The 10,840-nt window shown below is 42.5% G+C and overlaps 1 protein-coding gene and 1 long non-coding RNA gene across 2 annotated transcripts; both read right to left on the minus strand.

The window, feature by feature from the left end:
• Window positions 1-5,710: 5,710 nt before the first annotated feature.
• Window positions 5,711-8,065, minus strand: LOC123442296. The gene is made up of 6 exons (XM_045118317.1): window positions 8,032-8,065; window positions 7,589-7,782; window positions 7,368-7,493; window positions 6,887-7,291; window positions 6,496-6,556; window positions 5,711-5,826 (listed from the first exon to the last, which is right to left on the minus strand). The coding sequence occupies exons 1-6, from the start codon at window positions 8,063-8,065 to the stop codon at window positions 5,711-5,713; spliced, it is 936 nt and encodes a 311-aa protein (XP_044974252.1).
• A 1,389-nt stretch (window positions 8,066-9,454) lies between these two features.
• Window positions 9,455-10,254, minus strand: LOC123445693. The gene is made up of 2 exons (XR_006631140.1): window positions 10,120-10,254; window positions 9,455-9,773 (listed from the first exon to the last, which is right to left on the minus strand). It is a non-coding gene; the product is annotated as an uncharacterized LOC123445693 (long non-coding RNA).
• Between the last annotated feature and the right edge of the window lie 586 nt (window positions 10,255-10,840).

The raw sequence follows: 10,840 nt of genomic DNA on the forward strand, positions 1-10,840 counted from the left end.
TATTATGAACATGTGTAACACTACGATCGAGATTCAATAAACCATTGAAGGTAATTATTCAAGAAAATAGAATAACCATTATTCTCTTTAAATGAATAATCATATTGTAATAAACACGATCCAATCATGTTCATGCTCAACGCAAATAGCAAATAACAATTATTTAGGTTTAACACCAATCTCGATGGTAGAGGGAGTGTGCGATGTTTGATCACATCTACCTTGGAAACACTTCCAACACGTATCGTCACCTCGTCTTTAGCTAGTCTCCGTTTATTCCGTAGCTTTTATTTCGAGTTACTAATCACTTAGCAACCGAACTGGTATATCTAATACCCTCGTGCTACTAGGAGTACTCGTAAAGTACACATCAATATCATGTATATCAAATATACTTCTGTCGACTTTGTCAGCCTTCTCATCTACCAAGTATCTAGGGTAGCTCCGCCTCAGTGACCGTTCCCCTCATAACAGAAGCACTTAGTCTCGGGTTTGGGTTCAACCTTGGGTTTCTCCATTAGAGCAGCAACTGTTTTGCCGTTTCATGAACTATCTCTTCTAGCCCTTGCTTTTCTTGAAACTAGTGGTTTTACTAACCATCAATAATTGACGCTCCTTCTTGATTTCTACTTTCGCAGCGTCAAACATTGCAAATCGCTCAAGGATCATCATCTCTATCCTTGATATGTTATAGTTCATCACGAAGCTCTAGCAGCTTGGTGGCAGTGACTTTGGAGAACCATCACTATCTCATCTGGAAGATTAACTTTCACTTGATTTAAGCGATTGTTGTACTCACACAATCTGAGCACATGCTCAACGATTGAGCTTTTCTCCTTTACTTCGTAGACAAAGAATCTTGTCAGAGGTCTCATACCTCTCAACAAGGGCACGAGCATGAAATCTCAATTTCATCTCATAGAACATCTCTTATGTTCCGTGACGTTCAAAATGAATTCGGCGTCTTGCTTCTAAACCGTTAAGTATTACGCACTGAACTATCACGTAGTCATCAAAACGTGTATGTCAGATGTTCGCAGCATCCACCGACGACGCTCGAGGTGCAGCACACCGAGTGGTGCATTAAGGACATAAGCATTCTACGCAGCAATGAGGACAATCCTCAGTTTACGGACTCAGTCCGCAAAGTTGCTACTATCATCTTTCAAATAAATTTCTCTAGGAACATATAAAAACAGTAGAGCTACAGCGCAAGCTACAACATAATTTGCAAAGTCCTTTTGACTATGTTCATGATAATTAGTTCATTTAATCATATTACTTAAGAACTCTCACTCAAAAAATACATCTCTCTAGTCATTTGAGTGGTGCATGATCCAAATCGACTAACTCAAGTTCGATCATCACGTGAGTTGAGTATAGTTTCAGTGGTAAGCATCTCTATGCTAATCATATCAACTATACGATTCATGCTCGACCTTTCGGTCTCTTGCGTTTAGAGGGCACGTCTGCACATGCTAGGCTCGTCAAGTTTAACCCGAGTGTTCCGCGTGTGCAACTGTTTTGCACCCGTTGTATGTGAACGTTGAGTCTATCACACCCGATCATCACGTGGTGTCTCGAAACGACGAACTCTCGCAATGGTGCACAGTCGGGGAGAACACAATTTTATCTTAAAATTTTAGTGAGGGGTCACCTTATAATGCTACCGTCGTTCTAAGCAAGATAAGGTGCATAAAAGGATTAACATCACATGTAATTCATAAGTGACATGATATCAAGTATACTCCATATATAGATATATGGTATGGAAGCCTATCCCCCGGGGGGATAAAAAGAAGGGAAAATTCAAATAGTTAATTAAGCTCAGAATGATATTGTATTGTATTCCATAAAGGAAAGGAATTCTAATCAAAACAAAAAATACTGAGTCTCTTAAACAAGACATTCTAAAACTTAGGTAATTTATAGTCATACCATTAAAGGAAAGGTATGCTTGTTTGGTTTCTTTGGTCCGAGAACACACACCACAAACTCTCGCAGGATGAGGAAACGTTAGTAAAACTACATTTCAGTAATCCGTCTGGGCCATGATCTTGTGCTTCTTCATCTCCATCACCAAAGTACCGGCATGATCTTCATCATCACCGGCGCCACACCATGATCTCCATCATCATGATCTCCATCATTGTGTCACCATCGAGGTTGTCATGCTGTATATGCTATCACTACTAAAGCTACAACCTAGCAATATAGTAAACGCATCTGCAAGCACATACGTTAGTCTAAAAACAACCCTATGGCTCCTGCCGGTTGCCGTAGCATCGACGTTCAAGTCGATATTAACTATTACAACATGATCATCTCATACATCCAATATATCACATCATGTCTTTGGCCATATCACATCACAAGCATACCCTGGAAAAACAAGTTAGACGTCCTCTAATTTGTTGTTGCATGTTTTACGTGGCTGCTATGGGTATCTAGTATAATCGCATCTTACTTACGCAAAACCACAACGGAGATGTGCAAATTGCTATTTAACCTCTCTCCAAGGACCGCCTCGGTCAAATCCAATTCAACTAAAGTTGAAGAAATAGGCACCCGCCAGTCATCTTTATGCAACGAGTTGCATGTTAGTCGGTGAAACCGGTCTCTCGTAAGCGTACGAGTAATGTTGGTCCGGGCCGCTTCAATTCAACAATACCGTCGAATCGAGAAAAGACTAAGGAGGGCAGGAAATCGAACATCAAAGCCCACAAAAACTTTTGTATTCTACTCGAGATTACATCTACGCATGAACCTAGCTCATGATGCCACTGTTGGGGAAGGTTGCATGCGAAACAAAAAAATTCCTACGCACACGAAGACCTATCATGGTGATGTCCATCTACGAGAGGGAGATTGGATCCACATACCCTTGTAGATTGCTAAGCGTAAGCGTTAATAAACGCGGTTGATGTAGTGGTACGTCTTCATGATCTGTCCCACGATCCGTCCCACGAACCATCTCGCGATCCGTCCCACGATTCGTTCTAATCAAGTGTCGAACGGACGGCACCTCCGCGTCCCGCACACGTACATCTTGATGACAATCTCTGCCTTCTTGATCCAGCAAGAGAGACGGAGAAGTAGATGAGTTCTCCGGTAGAGTGACGGCGCGCCGGTGATGGTGATGATCTATTCCTGCAGGGCTCTGCCCGAGCTCCGCGGAAAACCGATCTAGAGGTAGAACTACGAGGTATAGGTTTGAGTTGCACGTGGCAAAGTTGTGACTCAAAAGACCTAAACCTCTAGTATATATAGGAGGAGGGGAGGGGCAGCCTTGGCGCGCCAAGGAAGGCCTCCATGGGTGGGCCGAAGTGGGGAAGGGAGGAGTCATCCTCCAATCCCACTTGGATTAGGACTCCTTCCTTATTTTCCCACCTCTTTTGGATTTTCCACTTTTTCCTCATGGGCTTTCCTTGGATGACTTTGTCAGTCCATTATACCTTATTGCGCATCCAATAAACCCATGTGGACCCCTTGGGGCATGGTGGGCCCACCCAGTGGGCCCCCGGAACCCATTCGTCACTCCCGGTACACTGCCGGCAATGCCGGAAAACCTTCCGGAATCCAAACACCAACTTCCTATATATCAATCTTCGTTTCCGGACCATTCCGGAAACCCTCGTGACGTCCGTGATCTCATCCGGGACTCCGAACAACCTTCGGTCACCAACACATATAACTCAACTATACTAAAACATCACCGAACCTTAAGTGTGTAGACCCCTGCGGGTTCGAGAACTATGCAGACATAACCTGAAACACTCTCCGGTCAATAACCAATAGCGGGACCTGGATCTCCATATTGGCTCCCACATATTCTACGAAGATCTCTATCGGTTGAACCTCTATGTCAAGGATTCATATAATCCCTTATACTATTCCCTTTGTCCTTTGGTATGTTACTCGCCCGAGATTCGATCGTCGCTATCTCTATACCTAGTTCAATCTCGTTACCGACAAGTCTCTTTACTCGTTCTGTAATACAAGATCCCTTAACTAACTCCTTAGTCACATTGCTTGCAAGGCTTGTTGTGATGTTGTATTACCGAGTGGGCCCTGAGATACCTCTTCGTCACACGGAGTGACAAAACCCAGTCTTGATCCATGCCAACCCAACAGATACCTTTGGAGATACCTGTAGAGCATCTTTATAGTCACCCAGTAACATTGCAACGTTTGATAACCCACAAGGTATTCCTCCGTGCCCGGGAGTTGCATGATCTCAAGGTCATAGGAACAGATACATTGACATGCAGAAAACAGTAACAATAAACTGACACGATCATACGCAACGTTTATAGTTTGGGTCTAGTCCATCACATGATTCTCCTAATGATGTGATCCATTATCAAGTGACAACATTTGCATATGATCAGAAAACCTTAAACATCCTTGATCAACTGGCAAGCCAACTAGAGGCTTACTAGCAGGGGCGGGCCTACGTTCATGCATCCGGTGTCACTGGACACCGGGTAGAAGTTCTGGTTGCCCTATATATAGCTCGTATTTGTGACTGTGACACCAGTAAAAATTAATGCGGGACACCGGTTAGAAGATGGAGCAAACGAGAGCTTGCGCGCAACACGGTAGTGGCCCACCTAGCTGCCAATCATCCAGGGTGTGCTTGCTAGCAGCCATATCGATCGATTGGATCCTATCATGTACGTACGCGTGTAACATGTGCCTATATTCAGTTGTTGCCCGCTCCCCTCCTCTGGTCGTGCTGCCGCCCCTAGCCCTTGCTCGGTTGCTGCTTTCTCGCTTCCTCTGGTCACACCACCATGCCTTGCCAGCCCAACAGTCCCCAGCACAAGCATGCCCTCGCTCGTTGGGTGTTGCATATTAGTAAGAGGAGGTTTCTCTAATAATTCTTTGCCTAGATTATATAGCTAGAGTTTTCAAATTCAAGTGTATTGCGTTTTAGAATTTGATTGTTGCGATTTGATAATTTCCCTTAGTGATTCACATATATTTGGAACCTTAGATTTTCTTAACCACGCAAGGCAGCAATAAGACACAATGTCTAGTAAGTTTAACTTCGAAACAATAAAGATTAACGATATGTTGTATTTATTTATTTATATTCCTGCATCTGCAAACACAATAATGTAAATCGTTGTGCACTTGCAATAACATAATTATCACGGAATTAACATGGGAATTCATGTTGCTTTCGTTGATCGTATTTCTTTCTATTATTTAGAATTCTTATGTTTTACTGTTCAACTTTATATAATCCGCTAGAATTTGAAGTGGAACATTTTATTTTGGTAAGACTATTCACAATTGGACATTTTAAGTTTTGAGTGTCTTACTTTTAAGTATATTTCCCTTAGTATTCATCCTTTATGGTGTATGTGTGGACACCGGGTGATTTTTGTTCTAGGTCCGCCCCTGCTTACTAGGGACATTGTTTTACCTATATATCCACACATGTATCTATGCTTTCATTCAATACAATTATAGCATGGATAATAAACGATTATCTTGAAACAGGTAATATAATAATAACTAATTTATTATTGCCTCTAGGGCATATTTCCAACACTAAACACTTTGGTATTTCAGATATGTTCACGTACTGAAGTACATGGAATATGTGCTTGCAAGGTAGACCCTTTCGAATCATTCTTCTACAGCTGCACCTTATAGTTTCTGCGGACTTTACTGCTGTATACTCCACCAAAAAATGGTTCTACCGGTTATTCTTCCAGCACACGATGAACTGTTGTGCTTCGTCACCAACCATTCTTTCTACAATCTCCATGCTGCCAACCTTTCTAAGATCATCTTGCAACATATAGAAGTTTGCTGGAATGAATATGTGAGAAGCAGCTAAGTTCCGTGGAGCTAGTAACTGGCACCGGTAGAGTCTGTGATGTCGTGCAGTCATCTCGTGCCTCGTTCTCACCGATACGTACAACGGCGTTCTCATAGTGCAAAATCATATCCACCAGGGTCATTTCACCGTCTAGGTGGAGGTGAAGGCATGAGTTCAAACTTTCACTCCTCTGGTTGCTTTTCATGCCAAGCCAAAACCCCTTTGTCAGATAAGCTGCGGCCCACAGTCTTTGTTTCTTATACATCCTTCTCAACCAAGTTACTATTTTTCCAGACTGCCATCTTTTCGCAAACGCGTGCCATCTCTCCTCAAATGTGACCGTGGACGTGGTGTAGTACAGAAGAGTTCGGAACTGGTTCAAGGACTTGTGAGTTGTGACTGAGGTGAATCTTCATTTTTTTTCTATATGCCATGTACATATACGGTGCCACACATCTGGCAAGACTTCGCGAATTGCCCTGATCATCGCAGCATCAGCGTCCGTGATTACACTCTTCGGCAGCGACTAACACATGGACCTCAAAAAGTTTGTAGCAGCCAGACATATGTCTCTTCGGTCTCGTCCGAAACTATGGCACAAGAAAAAACAGTAGTCTTCCGGTGATTGTTAAGACCAACAAAAGGTATGAATGGCATACCATAGCGATTCCTCTTGTACGTGTTGTCAAATACAACCACGTCGCCGAAGTCCTCGTAGTACTAACAAGACTAGGAGTCACACCAGAACATTCTATTCATATGTCCTTTTTTATCTAGCATGTACTCGAAAAATAATCTAGGATCCCTCTGTTTCCTACTGGCCATTATGCCTATGGCTGTGGCAGCATCTCCTTTTGAAAGCAGCTTCCTCTTCTCCCTGGAGCAAATGTTGTATATATCACGCCTCGTAAAACCAGCACCGTCGTACCATGCATGTTTACTGATGAAGGAATCCATAATATTGTGAATTCTTATCCCTGCGGCATCCATGGACATTATCTAAAACTTCTGGTACTCTTTGATTTTTCTATGGGACCAAAGAAAAGGTACTTCGTCCGGTCTTCCTAACATATGGCTATGCTTGTCCTCGAAACTTCCAACACACCAAACCCCGCGCTTTTTGTCAAGCTTCACGGTCAGTTGTGCTTCGCAGTTGCAGCATGACTTGGGTCTGAGCCTACGGCTGCGTCCTTTCTCGGTTAGCAATCTGCTGTCACGTTTCCCTTCTCTAGAACAAACATACCGCCGCAAACGCATATGATGTGACTCTGTTTTGCTATACCTGACCTTATCCTTTCTAATGCTGAAACCATTATCTTTAGCATAGATGTTGTAGACGTTGAATGCCGCTTCTGCAGACACAAAAGTCATTTCTCTTATCTTCATGAGCATATCCCTCTGATCATCTACGTGCGTACTAGCTTGGACATTCTCTTTCCCCTCGTCTTCTGTCACCTGAACAATCAAAACATAGCCATGATTTTTTACATGGGTTAACATTACTTCCATACAACATTCAGCTCATACATACCTCACTCATGTTGACCGACGACTGCGACTCTTCAGAATCATGTGCATCTACTGTTTCGTCTTCAAGGTCTGTCTCCGCGTCGGATTCACCATAATAGTCGTACGCGTTATGAGATCCTGAAATTAGCTGAAATAATGAATGGAAATACATAATTAATTATCATATAATATTCCGCAAAATATTCCATTTGCATGCTCCAACAAAAAAATTCACTTCCCCACCTGACTAATGTAATCTTCATTCGAGACCTCGGAGTTGTTTTCCTCAATATCATCATCCCCTACGTTCCCATTCTCTGCCCAATCTCCATGATCTGAATTTTCATCATCTGACCAATCATGTATCCAGTCTTTCAGCAGTTCTCCTAACTCCATATCTACCATGATATCGGTTAACTCACTGTCTGCAATTTTTCCTACAACAAATAATAAGTATCATCATAAGGAACGTGAACCCTAGTTAGCAAGATGCCCACGGCACCCGTCCTGATCACTTTGGAACGCGAGGAGGAGCTCTACCGAAAGTACATAAGTGATAGCCTGCGCCGTCGTATACCTAGGTTGGACGCAGCAGCAAATAACCGGCGTGATCACTTTGTAAGACGAGGAGTGGCTCTATAGGAACAAGATTCGCGATCGCGTGCGCCTCCCGGTAGCTAGGTTACCCGCTAGCACGAAAACGACGGCAGATCGTCCCATGCTGCTGCCGTGAGTGAGAGAAATGTGTGTGGGGGGATTCATGAGCGAGATGTGGTACCTGGGAGGGCTGGAGGTTGACGACGGTGCCGCGCGGTGTCGGCCGAGATCGCCGCCACCGATATTCAAAGGACCTCAACTAAGGTAACGCGTGAATGATGGAGCTGTGTGATTGATGTTAACCCTAGACAAAGAGCCCAGATCACGAGGAGCACCACTACCGGAACAACATCCACGACCGCATGTGTCATTGGGTAGCTAGGTTACCTGCCCCGCAAAGTTAACCACTACCACGAAAACGGCGGCAGATCGTTCGATGTTGCCGCGATCGGGACTAATGGGGGACGTGGGATGTGGTACCTGCGAGTCCTGCAGATTCACGACTGTGCAGTGGATGATGGAGCTGCGTGAATGATTGGAATGATTGGATTTGGCCGGTCTTACGTGGTCGTGGGGTCCTGTAATGTTTTTTTTGGAAGAGGGTATTGTACGTATACGGTCTGGCTATACACGGTTAGACAGGGCTTGGATCTGGGCTACGGCGGCTGAAAAAAAATAAACTCGCGATGGACAAGAATACCTCTCGGAAATTAGGTTAGGGGGCGGAAATTAGGGTTAGGGGGGAGCACTAAAGCAGGTCTCGGAAGTTGGTAGCCACGGGGTTCATAATCCAACATCTTCCATACCATATTGTCTTGATCTCACTTAAACAGCTTTGACTGGCAATAAATTAATACAAAAAACACATTGATAATGTTTATCTGCAACGAATGAACTCGAATATATTGAACACTCGGCAACTACTAATTGCTCGACAGCAAAGTTGAAGACATAATTTCCCTTCTGATTAAGTTTGAAAAAACAGATGTACATGGACCTGAAGGTAAATAGTTTCTCCCGGCTGGTTGTTAGTTGTTACTCATAAGTCGAGTTCACTACCTCATTGAACATATCCATCTAAACCTGCGACAGAATAAGCATGTTTGTGTTAAGAAGCAAAGCCTTGTTGAGCATACACAGGAAACTAGGCCCTGGTTAACTCAAAACCACATAGGGTGTAGCTAATGGCCTAAAGTCATAGCAGCATCCGCAATATAAACTACATTGTTCAATAATGAACAGGTCAGGCCGTGTTTAACATGTTGTTTTTTCAGTTAAAAACTATGCTCATCCAACCAGAACTTCTAACAGTAATGCTAATGCATTTTCGCACATCAATGGGACATTGCTATGTGTCATCAATGGACATTGTTAATTTGTTATGTGTCATCAATGGGACATTGCAATGTGTCATCATAAGCACAAATAAATATTTTTGCACATCAAGCTTCTGTCACCAAAAAAATGTAATCAGATGTAACAAAAAATATATGTATGTCATAACGTATATAATGAAGAGTAGAGAAAGATTAGATTCCATATTTTTGTGTGTCCATCATAGATCAACACGTCCTTATTTAGAGACCCGTAAGGTTTATATTTATCCACACAAGAAGGAGATGATAAAACTAGTGTGTTGCTGCTGGTCGTAGGCATCTAATCTTGCACGGGCAGTTTATGAAGCATTCTCCGAGATTCGGCCAGCACAGCCTATCCTTTTTACAGCAGAATGGTTGGCCTGGGACCTGGTGCACGTTCTTGTAACAAGGGGGGCGGACTACGTGGCTTACTTCGATCTTCCTGTTGATTTCCTTGTTGTTTGTGCCTTCACCTAACATGCATGAAAGAAAAGGTTTATCCTTTCGACATACAAAAAGAGAGTGTGTAGCATATACTCCCTCCGTTCCTAAATATAAGTCTTTCTAAGAGTTTCATTAATGGACTACATACGGATGTATATAGACATATTTTATGGTATAGATTCACTCATTTTGCTCCGTACGTAGACACCTAGTGAAATTTCTTAAAAGACTTATATTTAGGTACGAAGGGAGTATATGTACACCTAGAATTTTGTTTTCTGGTTAAGAAAACCCGATACAGTCAATAACAAAATGACATAAAAACGAAGCCAAAAATCTATTCCCCGATAAAATGAACTTTGATTTGTTAATTACCATGTTCGCGTCCAAGACAGGCAAAACACATCACCAGAATGAAACAAAGTAGCACAAACCCTTGGAAACTGTTTCTCGTGTACTTGGCCATCGTTGCTGAGGATCGGAGGTAATGTTGAGTACTCCTGTAAATGGGACTGATGAGTGCATGACCATCAAATGCTTCATGGTTCATATATATAGGAAAAGCTTGTTGACATTGACACGGCAGTTATAGAAAATATTAATGTTTGGAGTTAAGGCTTGTCTCAACGTCTTACTTCGATCTAATGATGGCATATTAATCATCTATCTGTTCTATATGTTTATCTATCTTCTATCTTTTGTCTCTATTTTATATATCTATCTACTATTTCTATTTTATATCTCTAGATTTCTTCCATCTTCTTCTAGTTTTGTATCTACTATAAAGCCACACTTTCGCCGTCCATCCCTCCACACCTTCTATATGTTTTATGCCTCTATCTATCTTCTATCTTTTGTCTCTATTTTATATCTCTATCTATGTTCTATCTCTATTTTATACCTCTATCGTTCTTCCATCTTCTTCTAGTTCTATCTCTACTATAAAGCCGTCTGTCGCTCCACCCCTCTCTCTCTCTCTCTCTCTCTCTCTCATCGGAACGAATTTGGCAGGAGAAAACACCAAAATAATCAAAAGAAAACAAACTATAGTGATCATTGTAGGAATTATGTCTGAAGTGCCCTCCCATTGAAATAA

Source organism: Hordeum vulgare, chromosome 3H, assembly GCF_904849725.1.
Source record: "Hordeum vulgare subsp. vulgare chromosome 3H, MorexV3_pseudomolecules_assembly, whole genome shotgun sequence".
Classification (NCBI taxonomy): Eukaryota; Viridiplantae; Streptophyta; class Magnoliopsida; order Poales; family Poaceae; genus Hordeum; species Hordeum vulgare.